This window comes from Arachis stenosperma, chromosome 8 (genome assembly GCF_014773155.1).
Source record: "Arachis stenosperma cultivar V10309 chromosome 8, arast.V10309.gnm1.PFL2, whole genome shotgun sequence".
NCBI lineage: Eukaryota > Viridiplantae > Streptophyta > Magnoliopsida > Fabales > Fabaceae > Arachis > Arachis stenosperma.
Window position 1 is genome coordinate 46173161 of NC_080384.1, and position 19749 is coordinate 46192909.

Here is a 19749-nt window from a genome sequence, read left to right on the forward strand (position 1 = left end):
GGACAAAAAATACAAGAATATCTACTGAGTAGAAAATTATTAAATTTAAAAATAAAAATATTTTATTTTATTTTTAATTATGTTTGTATGTCAAAAATATGAGCACTTTCAAAAATTGAGGGCCATTTAGGTCGTTAATTTATTTATTATTTTTTCTTTAGTTGAGTTTAGATCGTAGTTATAAAAATCGAATCTGACTGATTGGTTTAATAAAAAAAAAATCAATAAATTAAATTATAAATTGGTTCAGTTCACTTTTTAGATTGTTTAAGGATAAAAATCGACATAAACCGATGAAAATTGACAAAAATCGATCAAATTTGATGAGAACTAACGGTAACTATGTACTCCATAGCACCACATCTCCTCTGCGATGCAGTGCGGGGCTTTGGTTACGGTGGCAGCCACTCTGTCACTGTATTTCTTATAAATATCTAACTTAATTATATAGTAAATTTTTGAATTAAATAATTTTATAAATATTTAACTTAATTTTAATTTTGTATTTTCTACGAATTAATTATAGTTTTAATTATGTATAATTATTAATAGAAATATAAATTTTATTAAAAATTTATTAATTTACTTTATCTATTTTAATATTAATGTTGTGATTAAAGTTATTTGATTTGATACTAATATTAAAATTTATTTTTATTATAAATTATTATTTTTATCCTGTCAAATTAAGATATATTGTAGTAGTATTAACTAATTTTATGTTTATCTTAAATTTTTTATTATTTTATAATTTTTATTTACCTGGGACCAGTTTTATCGATTCAACTAGTGATTTATTGATTCAACTAATAAACTAATGAACTAGAGTTATGTTAGTGTATATTAAAATTTGTCATCAAAATTAGTTATTAGTATAAAATATATACTAAAATATAAATATACGTTAAAAATAAATTAAATTATATATGTATTTATATATAAATATATTATTAATTAATTTTAATTAAAAATAAATTAAATTATCTATATATTTATACACAAATACATTACTAATTAATTTTATTGATTTTAGTGGCTAACTCTAGTATTTAATCACCAGTTCGGTATGGTTTGGATTGGATCTAAATTTGAGACTTTAAAGTTTAAACTAAGCTTATGGTAACAGCCTAGCAGGCTAGCACTCATTTCTCTCTCATTCTCGCTGTCTCTTCCAAGTCAGTGGACCGAAGCTGCTAATTTGCTATCTCCTCATTTCTCTCTCTCACTTACTAACTCATTCAGTCACCACCCTTTTCTCAATTGCATTCAGCCTAAAGGTCCCTCCTCTTCTTTTTTAGTTTTCTTCCTTCACTCGTTTTCTTCTTCTGTCTATCTTCCCCTCTCCGCGTTTTCAAGATCCATTCTTTAACAAAAAGTCGAGTGATAAATAAGGCCCTCTTTGGTTGGCTGCGAGGGTAACGTCCCTTTACTTCAAAGTCAAAATGTGTTCGTGTTGCAAAAAGAAACAAAATGCTATTTTATTTTTCTCACTTGCTTTTGGTAGAATGATTCAAAATCCTGAATCAAGTGTCAATGTATAAACCTGATCTTGCTTTTTTTGTTGACTACCAAAAATGAAACGTCAACTAAACCAAAACGGTGGCTTTTCTTGTTCCTTTTGAGTTTGAGTTCTAATTTCTGCTCAATTTTTGTTGCAGTTTCAGTTCTGCATCATTTTACCTTGATTGGCCATGGATGAGTAAGTGTTTCTTTGTTATTTCACTACTCGTTAAGATTCATGATACTTCAAAATCCACTTAGTAAAGTTAGCTTCTTTCTGTTATTTGATATGAAATTTGAAATTTTCAGAGAGAATGCGTTAGAGCTTCTGCAGAGATACAGAAGGGACAGGAGAGTACTTCTCGATTTCATTTTGTCGGGGAGTTTGATCAAGAAAGTTGTAATGCCGCCTGGTGCTGTTACACTTGATGATGTGGATCTGGATCAAGTGAGTGTTGATTACGTTCTCAACTGTGCAAAAAGAAGTAAGTTTCAGTTTGGTCATTCACATTGTTGTTTCTGAATTATGATGCTTTTTTTTATTTATTGTTTTTGTAGGGATTTACTTGTTGTATGAATCTTTTGGTGTAGGTTCGCTGCTGGAGCTTTCGGAAGCTATTAGAGATTATCATGATCATACTGGTTTGCCCCAAATGGTATGTTATAATTAATAATTTGGCCTTCTTTGATGGTTTGATCTTTCTCTGTTCTTTTTATTGGATATGAAAACTACTTATGCTCATCTACTGAATAGCTTTAGAATTTAGGAGAGATGGTTTGGGACATAATTGTGTTAGAACTTGTGTAACCATATAGTCTAGAGCTTGATACTTTCCCATTTAGTCTTCTAAATAACTGTTAATGTTAGCACAAGCTAAGATGGGCTATGTGTTCACACTTGAATCCCAATGGCTCTTGCTTGGAGGGGGCATTTTGGATGTAGACACCATTTATTTTCCTGTACCCTTTGCTTAAGCTTATATGAGAGATAGTTGAGGAAATTTATTTTGTATTTTCGTATGCATCTTTATTTTATGCAGATATAGGTATTATACATAATGCCCTGATTTGCCTAGGCCTCGTGCACTTTGTGATGACAATTTTATATTGATATAATATAGTGCTTACTATTTATAGAAGTCATTCCTGGATCTTGTCTTTTCATACATTTTTTGAGGGTTTCCCCCCTTACTTATATAATAGATGCTGCTGAATAAGATGCATCTTCAAAACTCGTGCTAGATTATTTCCGGCCACCCTAGGTTCTTTTTTACACTTCAGGTGTTTGAAGCTTTTTGGTTAATTTGTTTATGAGGATTATGTTGAGATTTTAAATTCTTTTTTTTTTTTTTATCAGAGTGATACAGGTTCAGTTGGCGAGTTTTATTTGACAACTGATCCTGAAACTTCAGGTTCACCTCCTAGAAGGACGCCACCACCTGTTCCTGTTTCAACAGTTCCTCCTGTTGCTGTATCCACTCCAACTCCTGTTTTTGCCCCATCCCCGGTTGTTTCAAATCTGTCAAGATCAGAGTCTTTTGACTCTACACAAGAAAAAGAGCTAACTGTGGATGACATTGATGACTTTGAGGATGATGATGATTCTGCAGCATTAGAAGGTTTCAGGTCCAAAAGGACTCTCAATGATGCATCTGATCTTGCAGTGAAATTGCCTTCTTTCTCCACAGGTGAATGTTTTACAACGTTTATTTGTTGGCTAAGTTCTATGCATTCCCAGAAATCCTATGAAGTTAATTATTATCAGATGAATAGTATTTTGACATTAAATATCAGAACATCATGGGAATAGGAAAACATATTAAGAAATTCGTGTGAGATAACCTCTTTCATGAAGTCACTACTAGTTGATTGCTGAGTGATGGAGAAATTATTGCTCAGATAGAAACCTGTATGAGAAAGAGAGAAGTTCTATGATTGGCCTTGGTCCCTTGTATGGAATATTGTGCATGTTAAGTTCCATGAATTCACCAATTACGTGATGTACCATGTATTAGTTCGTGCATACACTTCATGATTCATCCGTGTGCTAGACCATGCATTGTATAGTTCACGTATGGATCACCAATAGAGATAATAATGGTACTGGTTTCCGAGTAAAACTAGGATAATTGATGCACGAAGAAAGTGAACTGACAAGCACAAGATTTTCGGACTTTGGAACTTTTGATTTAGAAAAAGATAAAACAAAAAAATGTCTACAAGAAATTAAAGAAGGTAGGATTAGTAATTTGTGAGGCAATAATGCTGAGCTTTGGGGTATTTTCACAGTCTTCTTTCGAGGATTATATCAAAGCGTACTAAAATTGCGATTGAATGGGTACAAACACCTCCCGTGCGCGACGTGTGCAGTACTATATATTTCACAAGCAGCATTCTGCGTAACTGTTTCCATATGGTGTACTAAAAAACTTATGGTGTATGATTTCTTCCTCATTCTTTATATTTCTCTCTGTTTGCAATTTTACGCTTAATGATATATTGGTTTTAATATAAAAACGCAAACATACATTTAGATAATTTTGACGTTGAACTTGACCCAAAGGTTCAAAGGATGCTGTGAATTTTCTTAGTTTCTGTTGTTACTGTTTCTAGGCCTCACAGATGATGATCTACGGGAAACTGCATATGAGATCCTTTTGGCTTGTGCTGGAGCCACAGGGTACGTGTTCATAGTGCCCTTAGTTTGGGAAGATCACTTTTCCTTGACAAAAATTTATAATTGGATTCTTTAACATATGTTAAATATTTTATCTGTTCCTTGGATAACAGGGGTTTGATTGTCCCATCCAAAGAAAAAAAGAAAGAGAAAAGATCCAGTTTGATTAGGAAACTTGGGCGGAGCAAAACTGGAAGTGTTGTGTCTCAGTCCCAGAGTGCTCCAGGATTAGTTGGCTTGTTAGAAACCATGCGTGTTCAGATGGAGGTATGTTGTTTTTCTCCAGGATTAGTTGGTTTGTTAGTGCTCCAGGATTCCATTTACTCATACTTTGTTTTTTCCTTCCATTATTTTAACTCTTTGTAATACCATGGCTTCCCTTTTCTTGAGAGCGGTGGTTCAGAAGCTGGGTTTGCATTTATAAATGGATTTTGGAGGCTTGTTTATAACTCTTATGGAAAACTCAGTTAAAGTTAGTCCCTTGGCCCATGCTTTGATTTGCTTCTAAGAAAAAGTACACTTTAACTTAGCCTGGTTCTTTTATGCTCTGTTAATCAGATGACAGAGTTATAGGGTGAGAAATATTTAGTGTTATAACTTAAAAAGGTTAAACTGAAGGAAAAGTAATCTCAGTGGACTGCAGTCCTCAAAGGGACCTGATAGGTTTTGATTCTTGAATTTGTTCAACACACAATATGGATTCAATTTTCCACTTAACATCCTTATCTTAAGCTCATGAGTATGAGCTTACTTTCTTTACATATTTTTCTTCTATGTTAGAATAACAGAAACTATTGAGTGAGACAGGGAGAAGAAGTGTGATCTGAAAGTGAATCTGCATTATTGTCATTAGAGAGTAAATGCTAGAGTATTTATTGGGAGAGATTTGGCTCTCAACTGTCCTCTATGAGTATCCACAATACTTATGGATTATCTTTAGTTCTTTACTCTGTTAACTAAAACTTTTTACCATACTTATTCCCTATAGATAACACGTTCAACAGTGTTATTATTTATCTGGAATGAGGCACGATATACTTCTGAACTGTGAAAAGCAAAAAACCCTTAAATTTACGTTCATGTTTTATGACCCCATATTGATGTATGAGGGATTGCAGATATCTGAGGTGATGGATATTAGAACAAGACAAGGATTGCTAAATGCTCTTGTTGGAAAAGTAGGGAAAAGAATGGACACTCTATTGATTCCTTTGGAGCTGCTTTGCTGTATATCACGCTCAGAATTTTCTGATAAAAAGGCTTTCATACGGTGGCAAAAGAGGCAGGTAGTATAATCAATTCAGTAATCTTATACTCTCTTTTCATCTATTCTTTATTTGTTTTTGATTCTATTGATGGAAATGTGAGGGTGTCAATATTGTTGTCTGATTTTGAACATTTCTAAATTGATGTCAGTACAGTTAAAAGTTTTGGAGGAGGGGCTTGTTAATCACCCTGCTGTTGGATTTGGTGAATCTGGGCGCAAGACAAATGAGCTGAGGATTCTACTGGCAAAAATTGAGGAATCTGAGGTGTGTGATTATCCATTCAGATGTTTTGTATATTATTGCATCTATTAGTGCTAGTTAGATCATAAGAATTTGCTTACTTTTGTTATTATGTCTGATTGAATGTGGCTAACATGATTCTACAAACTATGTTTCATTTCATTCTTTCTTGTTTTCCTTTAATCCTTTCAGTTTCTCCCTTCTTCAAATGGTGAACTTCAAAGGACAGAGTGCTTGAGATCTCTGAGGGAGATTGCAATTCCACTTGCTGAGAGGCCAGCTCGGGGTGACTTAACTGGGGAAATATGCCATTGGGCAGATGGTTACCACTTTAATGTTAGACTATATGAGAAATTACTTTTAAGTGTATTTGACATGCTAGATGAGGGAAAGCTGACAGAGGTTGGTGTCTTTTTTTCTGAGGCAATTATAACATGATGGTTTGTGTCATTACCACCTTAATGTGTGTGTGTTTGTGTGTTTTTTTTTTAAGATTGAAAAAGTTTAGGGTGTAGTTCTTGGGAACATGGTCTGTGCAATTGATGCTTCTTCTAATTTTTGTTAATGTGAAGTAAATAGAGGGTTACTGTGGAAAATGTGTTTATTTGCAATGTAGTGGTTGAAATTGAATTTTATTCTATCAAAGATAAATACCGATTCTAATGAATCTTTGATGTGATTTGAGAACTAACATAGAAAACACATTGTTTTTCGCTTTTATTCTTGTAAAGAGAATATCTTGTTCTCCCATCTATTTTTATTCTTCTCTTCTCATACATCTTTTATTCTATTAAAAAGATGCAATTACATTCTACCACTTCTGTAATTTCTGTTTTTTCTGCTGGGCTCAATTTATTTCTAGGAAGTGGAGGAAATTCTTGAACTTTTGAAGTCAACCTGGCGGGTTTTGGGGATCACAGAGACAATTCATCACACCTGTTATGCATGGATTTTATTTCGTCAGGTATAAGCATCACATTTTTCTATTCTTATATTCTTGATTGACCCGTTTCAATTCTTATAGTTGGACTAATTTACTGTATTATTGTTGATTGCCTCATTGAATTTGGTTTTGCCATAAAAATGAAAGATACACTTGATTTTAGATATCAAGTGTATTTGAAATTAACCTATTCTATTCTCCTGGGATGCTTGCCACTTTAATTTATGATATTTCTTTAGGTTGTGTTTGTTTACTGTCTCAGGACAATGAAGACATACATGTAAGGACACACACACTAATGCACATGAATACATGTAGTCTGTTAAGTTATTAAGACAATAAGGAGAAATCACATTTGTTGTTAAAAACAATTTTACCCTTAGTAAGAAGGAAGTTGTTGGTGATAAAGGTGATGAGAGTAGAAAGTGGAATTTTAAAAAAAAATTGGAAGGGACAAAATTGTAGTAAAATCTTGTCTCGTGTCTAATATCTGTCTTAGCTTTCAGGCAAGGCAATTAAATACATATTATTTTGTATGTCGGTGTGTGTTAGCGTGTCCTTCTAAAATTTGTGTTTCACTAAACAGTGAACGTTGTCACGGTGTCCATGCCTCTGATGGACATGGACAACAACCAAATACAACCTTATCTGTTACGTTGCCTTTTAATCAAGACTCGAGCAAAACCAAAATGTTTATATGTAGATAATCAAGAATTAAGATCACCACATAGTAAAAATAATAACAATAATTATCTTGAAATCCCTAATTTTCTTTGCTGATTGGCCTTTGCTCTTTCATTTCTTTTTTGCCATTACGGCATTATTTGCTTAGCTAGTACTTGCTCTTAATGGAGCACACCTTTTCCTGTTTTTGGTCATAATTAATTAGTTATTTCATTATGAGGATACAGTATGTTATCACAAGTGAGCTGGGACTTTTGCTGCATGCGATTGAGCAATTAAAGAAAATACCACTAATGGAGCAACGGGGCCAACATGAGAGGTTGAACTTGAAAAGCTTGCATTCCAAAGTTGAAGGTGAACATGATATGTCTTTCTTACAATCTTTCTTAACACCAATTCAGAGATGGGCTGACAAACAGCTTGGAGATTACCATCTTCAGTTCAATGAGGTTTGTTGAATGATTTAAGTTGTTTGGTTCTACATAATGGTAGATACTTGGATATGTTTGTATGTATCATTTCTCTGATTGTTGATGAGCTTCTGTTCAGGTTCAGCAATCTTTGTTAATATCTTCCTCTTTTTTTTTTGGGCTTTTTTTGTGGGGGTTGGGGAGTTGGTTTACGACATATTGAGAGATTAGCAAGCTAGACTTCATTGACAACTTTTTCTTTTTACTAACATTCTCTTGTCGAGCATTCTTCTTGTAACTTCTCTTTATCTTAAGAATATTCTTGTGGGTAGCTTTATATGTTGAGATATAAGAAGATCAAGAGAGCCCTAGGAGAAACCATTAAGAAAAATTACTTTAAATGGTTTAGACATGGTTTATGTCAGGACATCATGGCATCAGTTAATTTATGTAGTTGAACTCTCCTAGTTGGAAAACGCGAAGTTGTTATATAGGCATTGGTTGAACTGTACAAATCACAACTGATATCGTCTTTGAATTGGAGAATCTATGTCCACAGTTGTGAAAATAATAAGATTGCGAAATTTGTAGTTGGTTTTTCCAATTAGACTGGTCGAGTTTTGGCTTGTTGAATCTATTGGTAAGGAGAGATATATTTTTGCTGCCAATCTTATAATATTTCATCATCTATAATTCTATCTTGATATTTTGAATAGCTAACTGTTGTAACTTGTGTTTGGTTGCTAATTTTTGCTTTGTTTTGTTTGTCTGTGCTTGTTTATCTATCTCCCTCTCCTCCTTTCTCTCTATCCCTCCGACACGCGACACACACACACTCACTGAGTTGCACATTTAATGTGGTTTTATAACATCTCATATTCCTTTTAGGGCCCAACAATAATGGAAAAGATTGTGGCAGTTGCAATGATTACCAGGAGGCTTCTGCTGGAAGAACCAGAAACCGTGTGTATCAGTTAGATGGCATCTTTCAGATTTGAATGTATCATTTTGTGAAAAATGTTAGATTATGGGAGTGAGAAACTTCCTTTTATCTTTTTTCAGCAGACCATGCACTCCTTGCCAATTAGTGATCGTGATCAGATAGAGATATATATATCATCATCAATTAAGAATGCATTTGCAAGGGTGAGTATTCTGGTTGCAGTGGTTAATTCTGATAATTATGTTATGAAGAATTTTACTGTCCTAATGAGTGTTTATGAGTTCTGCTTTTGTACTGGAATCCTTAAATGGTATTATTGTGCACTTGACTAATGAATGACAAATTTTACTGTTCTTTCTCGTTGATGGTATATAGCTTCTTTTAAGTGAAATTTTTGTAACATGACCAATATATTGTTGTTGTCATTTGGCTTCAGAGTTAAATGAATACCAGAGAACCATTGGCAACATGGAAGCAAAGATGTAGTTTAAATCTTGTTTTAAACTTTTTCTTGATTCTGCCATTTGACATTTTGACTTGGTGATAACATTTGATTTAGCTTTTTAATCCTGTTCAAACTACGGGATAGAAGAAGACCTTGGTTTGTTCTTCATTTTTATACCTTCCTATAAGGATCTCTTTACTTTCTGCAGACATTACAAGTTGTTGAAAGAGCAGATGTGTCGCATGAGCATCATTTGACATTGCTTGCAGAAGAACTCAAGAAGCTCTTAAAAAAAGATTCGGGAACTTTTATGCCCATTTTATCTCAGCGGCATCCTCAGGCAACTGTTGTATCTGCGTCATTAGTTCACAAACTTTATGGCCATAGACTGGTCAGCATGCTGTACACAATTTGGATATATTTTTACTTTCTTGATTACCTTGTGAAATGTCTTTGAAATGACACATATTACTTTCTTGGTCTTTTTCAGAAACCTTTTGTGGATGGTGCTGAACATCTAACTGAGGATGTCATTTCTGTATTCCCAGAAGCTGAAAGTCTAGAGCAGTTCATAATGGCACTTATTACATCTTCATGCCAAGAAGAAAATGCTGAAATCTTGTGCAAGAAATTGAATCTCTACGAGGTTAGGTGGTTATGTTACTTTGCAATTAGAACTGAACTTATTTGTTAATATAGATGTTGCAAACTTCATGTTGATTTGTAAACTTAATTTTGATTGAAAGTGAGGTAACACAAACATAATTTATGTTTGAGAATTTTAATCTTAAGAAAAGTGATTTTTGATACCGTAGATATTGTTTGGATACTATTGATAGAAGTTACTATTTATTTAAAAGAGATGCCTTTAACTCCTATGTTGAATTAAAGAATAATATTATATTAAACTAAGTGTGTGTTTGGATAAGTCACTTTGAGGAAGGAAACGTAATTTATGGGAGTATTTAAATTACTTTGTGGTAAAATTGTGTGTTTGGGTAAGTAGTAGGAAAGAATTTCAATTTGGAAACAATTTTAATGATGGATTTTAACTACTCAAAATAGGGAATTTTATAGGGAGGGAATTTCATTTCCTTCTTCTCTCAATTTCATTTAAAACTAACAAAAAGGAAATTCAACCACATTAAATGGGGAAAAACATTTTAGTTTATTTTTAATGAAACAAATTTGATATTCTATTTTATTAGAATACAATATTTTGTGAATGGAGGTAATGTAATTACCTTATCCATACCAAGAATTTTATAGATGCATATAATTAATCTATTTACATCATCCAAATAAGAAATTTTGTTATTGAATGGAATTTAATTGAATTATTTTGGTTTCTAATCATTTGAAATTCTTTGAAATTTGAAAATATCTTATCCAAACACACTCTAAAAAGATATATTTTGTCAACATATATGTTGGGTTTTTACTGAGCACAATTCTTACTAACACAAGCAACAACTTCCATGTTTGAATCTAATATTGATTTTTCCTCATGAAATCATCCTTGGCATTTTTGGATGTTATAGATTGAGGAAAAATCTGGGACACTGGTGTTACGCTGGGTCAATTCACAGCTTGGAAGAATTCTAGGTTGGGTGGAGCGGGCTATTCAACAGGAGGTAAACCTTGTTGTTCACAGTGTTCCCCTCATGTCAAATGGCAGGCATTTTTTGGGTTATCTTTATCTGTCACACTAAATTGGACATAAATTTCGCTTAAGTACCTTTTTTTTAATTGGTTATTTATGTAGCTAGTTCTTCAAACTTTCTATTTTTCCTTTGGGCTTTCGGTAGCTGGATGAGGTTTTGTGGTTAAATCTACTCTATAGTAAAATTTTCAATAATTTTATCAGGTCTACTTTCTGTATTTAGTAATTCACCAGTCCTTTTTATAAGTTATATTAGACAGGAAAATTATATATACCTGATTCATGAAATCCCTATTGGAACCAACCATGTAATCCATATTTCCCCTGCTTGGGAGGATGTTTTTCCTGATTTATCCAAAGAGAGTTTCTTTAGACCAGTTTCTGAACAATTCCTGATTATTCTGGAATCACAAGATTAGATGGGTCCCTTCTCCGTTTAGATTTGAGAACACGTGGACGTCGAATAGCTCTTTCCTTCCTTTTGTGATAGAAGTCTGGGATAATGTTGATATTCTTGGTTGGGAGGGATTTAGGTTTATGAGAAAGCTAAATAACCTTAAAGAGAGACTGAAAGTTTGTATTTGTAGCTTCCCTATGCATATTCATCTCTCATCCTGTTTTAGTAAATCTTCTTCACGTATCAAATGTTAATATTGTGTACTTTAGCAGAATTGGGACCCAATATCACCTCAACAGCGGCATGCCAGTTCAATTGTGGAAGTTTACAGGATTGTAGAGGAGGTAAGAATTTAGTTTTGCATTATATACCAATTTGGCATAAATTGTGTGAATTGCCCAGGGATATTTAATTTTCTTTGCATCTTTCAAACTCGATGCTTCCTTCTTGAATGACATCTAGCTATATGTTACATATTTCATTTTACATTTCTATTTCGTTGACCTATTTTGGACCCATTTTTGATTTTTTAATGCTTGTGTGAAACTGTGAAAGTGGAGGACTTCGTCCTCCTAGTGATTGGGGTAGTGGCCATTTCCTTTCAGGGCTCCTGCCTAGTTGACTTGACATCTTTGTTTTTGAATACTTAAACATGCAGCCATGGACGATAACTATTTGTTTCCATTGTCTGTTTTGTCTATATCCATTGGACTGTCAGTTAATTTACCATTTTACTGTATGCAGACTGTTGATCAATTTTTTGCTCTTAAAGTACCGATGAGGTTTACAGAATTAAATTGCTTGTTCCGTGGCATTGACAATGCTCTTCAGGTGTATGCAAACAATGCTGTTAATGATTTGGGTGAGTGGATGCTTCATGTCTATTCCCTCATTTTCCAGTTCAGAATTTCTACACAAAAACAATAATTTCCAGACTTGCACAAGTGGCTCGTATAGCATCATAATAAGACTAAGAAGAAGCTACTTTTAGATTATGTGATAACCACAATTAAAATATATTTGAAAATCTTGACAAGATAGCATAATTCAAATAAAGTTGAAATAAAAAATAATTCAGAAGATTACAAAGCAAACATCTGAATTACTGTCAGGAAATTTGGATTTCCATTGAAAAAGATATTGAAACCAGAATTCTAGATGTTACCATCATAAAAGCATGAATTTATCCAAAATCCCTCAGCAAATATTTATGTGGTTTCCTTTGTAGTTGTCAAGATATAAAACCATTTATGTGCCTTTATTCTCAATAGCTGAGTTTTTGAAAGGGATGATTTATCATTTATGGTATGGTATTAGAGCTTCTATGAACCATTGGTCTATGTTATAGAGTTCGATCGTTGTCCAACCCTATCTTCTAAATAAGACTTAGATTTCAGGTTTGCATTTGCATCTCTGTGCTTCAATCCTAAATTTCTTCAGGGGGCATGTTAAGATATAAAGATAGTCATATCTGACAGTTTAAACTTTTGAGAGAATGATTAGTGATAGTATTAAGGATGGCAATAGTTTTTCCCTCCCCTGTATCAGTGTACTACTAAGTACTAACATCCTTTGCTGCTGTCTATTGGTTAATTACATCATCCTGAGTGGATGGTCTAATCCTTATATTCATTTAGTGAACATGTTTTTGAAAGGATGACTTCCTCATATATCCTTTTTTAATTATCTGGTATAAGTATGTGTAGTTCCATAGATGATATATTAGTATGAATTCTAAAGTTCCCATTTAATCCCACAGCAAGCAAAGAGGATTTAACACCACCTGTTCCTATTCTCACACGATACAAAAAGGAAGTTGGCATAAAGGCTTTTGTAAAGAAGGAACTATTTGATGCTCGAATGCCTGAAGAGCCAACAAGGACAAATGAAATCAGTGTCCTTGCAACTTCAACACTCTGTGTTCAATTAAACACTTTATATGTGAGTTCAAGCAACTTGAATTGTGGTTGGATAGTTTGCACACTTGTTTATGCGTTTGTGATAATATGTGTTTCTTCTCATCATCTCAATCTACCTTGATGAATCTCTATTTCTTAGAATTAATTTATTTGGATTGTCATTTCCCCCCCAAGCTTTCAATTAAAAACCTGTGGTTGCTTAGATCTCTCCTTGGTTCATTTTAATTATTCTTCATTGGATACTGTCAATATAGTATACTATTTTAGATTTTAAATCTTAAGGAAAAACTTAACAATTTACTGATCAGTATATCAAAAAATGTACTAGTTTTAAAGGTTGTTTTTTAATTCAAAACAATTCTCTGCATTTGACAATCTCTGTCATTGGGAAATAATTGTTTGGTGGGACTGTTCCCTTCTCTTTTTGTGCTTACATGATTGGGATTAGTTTTTAGCCTGGACTATTTAATAACCAAAGCAGTTGTCAATCTATGGTGAAACTTTCCTTCTATACCATATATTATCTTGGTGTTTTCCCTCTATTAAGTTAATAGAAGTTTTTCTGCACTTGACAGTATGCAATTAGTCATCTGAATAAACTGGAAGATAGCATTTGGGAGCGATGGACAAGTAAAAGGTCCCAGGAGAAACTCATAAGTATGTGACTGAACTTTTATTTCTGTATTACTTTTCGTAGTTAATATGATATGTGTCCTTTGAAAGAGAATCAAGTATAAGTGGGCCAAACATAGATATGATCATTATATGGGCACTATGGCTGATCCATGTAGTCAAGCAACTATCTAGTGGGATAAGGCTATGTTGTTGTTGTATATGATGCATGTCCAAGTCTTCATTTTTCAATAGGGGATAAAACTGTTTGTAGCTTACTAGCTTACTATTTTTCCAGTTAATCAATCGTATTTTTACAATTAATTAATTAATTAGTTGTATCTGGTTCAACCTTCAAGATAGTGCCTATATTTTTTAGGTTGTCTTTGCTGTTATTTCATAATGGGATAGGGTCATGTTTGTTAGAAATTAGAATATTTGAAAATCTCATAATATCTTATTGTGAGAATATCATGAAGTATTTAGATAATCTTTTTAGGAGTAGTTAATATGAAGTCCCACATTATCTAAAATTGATAACCTGATAACCCTTATAAGTGTGATGCAACCCTTATTTCTTGAGCTAGCTTTTGGAGTAAGTTAGTCCCACTTAATTTCTTATACGGTATCAAAGCCTCCGAGTCTTTGTCTAGTTCTGAGCGTGAGGGGAGTGTATTAAGTCCCACAGTGTCTAAAAATGTAAACCTGATAGCCCTTATAATTGTGAGGCAACCCTTACCTCTTGAGCTAGTTTTCAGGGTAAGTTATGCCAACTTAAGTTATGCCAACTTAATTTCTTATAGTCTATATATTTTCATACATTTCATTATTGCTCTTATTTAATTAGGATAATATTTTTTTTATTATAATATTTTACACATAATCATATCGATCTAAGATCAGAATCTCTATTTGTCTTACCTATAATTCCAATTTTCATGCATTCTCTTTGCGATGAAATACTCTGAAGTCTTTTCTCATGTGTTGCACTTCTGCAATCCTTTTGTCTACAGAGAAATCCTTAGATAAGTCCAAAAGTTTTCCTCAAAAGGATACATTTGACGGAAGTAGAAAGGCTATAAATGCTGCAATGGATCGCATTTGTGAGTATGCTGGTGAGAATTCAGAAGCTTATCCCTTTTCTTGCAAATCAAACTGATCTAACTTTTCAGTTTTACTCCATTGTTAATTATCAACTTGCAGGAACCAAAATCATCTTCCGGGATCTTAGAGTTCCATTTATAGACAACTTATACAAACCAAGTGTCTCAGCCTCCAGGATGGATGCACTAATAGAACCACTTGATATGGTAAAGTTTGTCTTGTCATGAAGAAACCATTATTTATATTGTCTTGTTAGGTTGATTTTGATTAGTATATATAAACAATAATAACTAAGCTTTATCCTATTAAGTGTGCTCAGTTATGTGGATCAGTTAATATTGTAATGTCTTCTATGTTTCTGTCAAACCACTTAAATTGGTTTTACCTACAGTTACTTAGTCTCTTTTCCTCTAGATTTTGAGCTGCTTTCCATTTGATCCACTTTTCTTGTTACAACTACACATATCTTCAGTTCACACTCTGCCTAATGCGTGATCTTACTATCTCTTACCATGATAGGTGCTATACCTATTTCTTCAATGCATTTATTCTTAATTCCACCTTGTTTAGTGTGTTCACTCCTTTCAATCTTGATGCCGATCTTATTTTCTGGTTGGTTGTTTAGCACCCAACGTTTAGTACCATTACCATGCAATGTCATTAATACCTCACCTGAATTTTATGGTACACACCTCTCTATTTATCCATCACTTTGAAGTACAGATCCAAGATACTTAAAATGTGTGATTTGTGGTATGATGTCATCCCTAATTTTCACCTCCAAGCTAGGATTTTGTGGCTGTTTCTAAAATATTCCATATCCTCTGTGTTGCTTCTCAATTCTCATATAAAAATCTGCTTCCAAAGATTCTCATTCAGCTCTAACTTCCAACTTATCTCTGCCCTTGATTCTCATAATTGGAGTATATCCTCTGAAGAACAGTGTTTTAAAATATCAGCTATGGCGAAATGGCATGGTGGATTTTCGGTCTGCTGCCATTTCTGTTGTGTTGCTTCGTGGAAAATCGGGGGCCGCAATGTCCGTGGTGTCATGGCGTTCTGTGATGACAATGGCGGAAATGGCATGTCTTTGTGGAATTTTTTTGTTGGATTTGAGGGGGGTTATTGTCATTCTGAAAATCCTAGAAGCTAATGTTAGGGTCTCAAAAACCTTCCCGACCAGATTTCAGCCTTCACCAACCCAAAGAATGTCTTCCCTCTCTGTCTTTCTCGCTGTTTGCTGCTCAAAGATGAACTGCTGACAGCACCGCCGCTGCCGCCAATAAACTGTGACTTATGTTTTCTGGTGTTTTGTGACTTAACATTGTGTTTTTTTGTTAAAATTTCTGAATTAATTGCATACTTTATGGCTAGAAAGTTGCTTATATTGATTAGATTTTATAAAATATTACACGTGCAGTATTTTATGCATATTTTTTGGTACATATATATATATATATATATATATATATATATATATATATATATTTCAGTCCATCCACCGTTTTATCCATTTCCCACAACACCGTACACCATAATCCAATGGCAAATTTTGTCTCATCCGCTATCAAAAACTATGCTGAAGAAGGCCATTGGTTCTGTACTTGACTATATTTTCTCCAACTTCCTAACACATTCAAAGACATCCCATTGCACCTAGCTATCCATACTGGAAACTCCATTAGTTACATTTATTTAACTTGAGCACCACTCACGATTTTATATTTGGATTTACTTGAAAGTCTAGAATTTACTAATCATGTGTTGTTGACTTCTGTTTTCACTTAATGTAGGAGCTTAGTCAACTTTGTGACATTGTTGTGGAGCCTCTCAGGGATCGCATAGTGACAAGTCTTCTTCAGGCATCATTGGTTGGTACTGATCCTTGCTTTTTATTAATTTAATTCATTTCTGGTACTCTGATTCTAACATGTTCCTACTTGTTAGGATGGATTACTCCGGGTTATATTAGATGGCGGTCCATCAAGAGTTTTCTTTCCCGGTGATGCAAAATTACTAGAGGAAGATCTGGATGTCCTAAAGGTATCTTACACTTGTAATCTTAATACCAAAAAACTTTATGTATAATTTACAGCAGGCAAATCAGTTCTGGATGTCCTAAATGTATTCCATGGTCATAATTAAAATAAGAGTAAAGTATATCTTTTGTCTCTAATATTTTTGAAAAGCTTCAAAAATTCCCTAATGTTTAATTCGTGGCATTGTTGTTCCTTACATTTTCAATAAGTTTCAATTCTACTCTTGAGATTAATTCTTTGTCCGTCAATTTTTTTTGCCAATTTTACCCCTCCCGTATATAGTTCCTCCCTCTCTCCCTCCTTGGAGGGGCTTGGTTTGGGAGCTTCTCTGGTGTACAATGCACCCCCGTGGGGAGAAGGGAGGAAAGAGATGGAACAGTGGAAGAGGAGAGGTGGCGTGGTGGGGGTAGCCCGGTGAGGTGGGGTGGTGCGATAGGGGTGGGGGTGGCGTGGTTGGGTAGCGCCGGGGGGGGGGGGGGGGGGGGTTGGGTAGTGCGGTGGGGTGAGGCACTTAAAAGAGAAATGTTGGCATTGGAAGAAGCCAAGGCTTGTGAGCTTGTGACTCTTGTGGATGTGCTTCCATTGGAACTGACTCAAAGAAAAAAGGGTTACTTAGCAGATTGTCTCAGAGAGAGCGAAGAAGAGTGAGAGTGAAACACAGGAGGTGGTGAGGTGGGGTCTAGGGTACAGTGGCGTGAGGGGTGCAGAGAGAGGAGTGTGATGATGATGACACTATAGGGGAGGAGTAAAATTGGTAAAAAAGAAAAAAAATTGACCAAATGTTATTGTCAAATAATTAATCCCAAAGGTAGAATTGAAATTTTAGGGGTTTAGCTGCTTCTTTCAAAGCCAGTGAATGTTTCTGCCTGATTGGTCACGAAGAAGATCGTTTTTCCCATTGAACAGATAAAATCGAAGCTCCATTAAAGAGGAAAAATGGGTTAAACACTCAAGTTGACACGGTTTGTCAAAGTAAAGTTTCACTTTTATTGGCTGCAGTTGATAAGTATCCGTTGCCGAAGGATGCTTGAGTGACTATATTCCAGTTTCGTAATAAATCTAGAAAACATATCCCTGGGTTTAGATTCACATGTAATTTTACTCAAATCTAAAACATGAAATTTTCTCTCCCATTTAAAACCTCGTTCTAGAATCTAGACTGACCCTCAGAACGAGGCTTTTTGATAGTAACTAGAATCTCAATTTAGCTCTTAGAAGCTTAAGTTTCTGAGTATTAGCTTCTTTGTGGATGCATCATAGGAATTCTTCATATCCGGAGGAGATGGGCTTCCTCGAGGTGTTGTCGAAAATCAGATTGCACGTGTTCGGCATGTGATCAAGTTGCATGGATACGAGGTTAGTTCACCTGGTTGTTTGTTTGCTTCAATAATCCGATGATCAGTTAGATAGGTGTCCAATAGGCTTAGCAATTTTATGTGGTCTGCCGTATGGTTAATGATCGAATTCCATAAGTTATTCACTTATTTTGGAACTTTTGAAGTCACAATGTGTAGATGATTTTCAAAGGAGTCGTTTCTTGTACAATACTATCTCGTAATTTAATGCTGCTAGAATGTATTTTCTTTATGGGCCTGCCTTTTTTAGAATATATGTTCTCGGAACAATAATTTCTTGGAATCTATGTAGCATACGATAATCTGTACAAATTTGCAGACGCGAGAGTTGATTGAAGACTTGAAATCTGCTAGTGGCATGGAAATGCAAGGTGGCAAAAGCAAACTAGGAGCTGATTCCAAAACACTATTGAGAATATTGTGCCATAGGAGCGATTCAGAGGCATCCCTGTTTCTCAAGAAACAATACAAGATACCCAAGTCTTCTGCTTAGTGTATTGTGTACAAAAAATGGAAAGGCACAATTTTCACTTTGAGATATAGATGATTTGCTGTATAATCAGACTACCAGATCTGGTTTTGTAACTAATTACAATGGTATTAATCTTCCATTTGTAAAATTCGTCCATGTCAAGACGGTAAGAATTCAATTATTGAAGTTTCGATTCATTTAGGAGGGCAGATTATTTGTTAGAAAAGTCAGCTTCATGATCAATTACAGTATCGTGTACAGTTGGCTTGGTGCAACGTTCTCTCTCTCTCTCTCTCTCTCTGGGTCATCTATAAAGAATACTTGATTGGAACTTTAGCCCGATAAATAGATGTTTAGCCCGATAATTGTTTTATATGTTTCATTACAGAGAACGAAACTTTAGCCCGATAAATATATAATTAAGGGTAGTGTTAGTGGGTAAGGAAATCTTGATAATTAAGTCTAATTAATCTTTTTGATATAGAAAAAATCACTTATACAACGTGCATGTAAGTCGTACACTTCTTATTCCACAGTTAAACAATTTTCTTCTTTTTCTGATATATATATATATATATATCTTATTGTTGCTTGTGCATTATTTATTTTTCTCTTTTGAAGGTGAAATAAAAAGAAAAAAATGAGAGAGGAGGAGAAAGAGAAGTTTGAAAAATAAACAGAAAAAAAACACAATTTTTTTGTTGAAAAATACAAAAAATTTAATTGAAAAATATAGAAATTTTGTTGGAAACATAGAAATTTTATTTTATATAATCTAAAAATTATTTTGAACTGTACAGTTTTTTTAGTTGAATAGCAAAGAAGAAAAATACAAAAATATTACTTGAAAAATACAAAAATTTTAGTTGTATAACAGAGAAATTGTTTTGAATTCTTTAGATATTTTAGTTGAACTATATAAAAGGAAATCATAAATGTTTGTTAAAAAACACATAAATTTTAGTTTGAAAATACAAAAATTTTTAGTTGCATAACACATGAATTATTTTGAATTGAGCATATTTTTTAAGTGAACAACGAATAAGAAAGGCATAAATAACATCATAAATCCTCTAAT

The 19749-nt window shown here is 33.9% G+C and overlaps 1 protein-coding gene across 4 annotated transcripts; it reads left to right on the plus strand.

Moving 5' to 3' along the window:
• The first annotated feature begins 1095 nt into the window (after positions 1-1095).
• LOC130944339 (protein unc-13 homolog) lies at positions 1096-18872 on the plus strand. 4 transcript variants are annotated; one of them, XM_057872624.1, is made up of 27 exons: positions 1096-1277; positions 1659-1699; positions 1810-1985; positions 2092-2156; positions 2858-3188; positions 4114-4180; positions 4291-4444; positions 5296-5463; positions 5599-5709; positions 5878-6087; positions 6548-6649; positions 7540-7761; positions 8611-8685; positions 8785-8868; positions 9319-9501; positions 9601-9756; positions 10652-10744; positions 11443-11514; positions 11915-12032; positions 12930-13111; positions 13665-13746; positions 14715-14816; positions 14905-15011; positions 16599-16676; positions 16753-16848; positions 18105-18200; positions 18519-18872. In XM_057872624.1, the coding sequence occupies exons 2-27, from the start codon at positions 1692-1694 to the stop codon at positions 18690-18692; spliced, it is 3312 nt and encodes a 1103-aa protein (XP_057728607.1). In that variant the 5' UTR covers positions 1096-1277; positions 1659-1691; the 3' UTR covers positions 18693-18872. The 4 variants fall into 4 exon arrangements, 3 of the variants coding, with proteins under 3 accessions (XP_057728607.1, XP_057728606.1, XP_057728609.1); XM_057872623.1 differs by having other exon boundaries at positions 1127-1415; XM_057872626.1 differs by having other exon boundaries at positions 1127-1415; positions 8788-8868.
• The last annotated feature ends 877 nt before the right edge of the window (positions 18873-19749 follow it).

Excerpts from the sequence above, each read along its gene's own strand:
- LOC130944339 (XM_057872624.1), top strand. Across the intron at positions 8,686-8,784 it reads TGCTGGAAGAACCAGAAACC|CAGACCATGCACTCCTTGCC; the intron begins GTGTGTATCAGT and ends ATCTTTTTTCAG. Across the intron at positions 13,112-13,664 it reads TTCAATTAAACACTTTATAT|TATGCAATTAGTCATCTGAA; the intron begins GTGAGTTCAAGC and ends TGCACTTGACAG.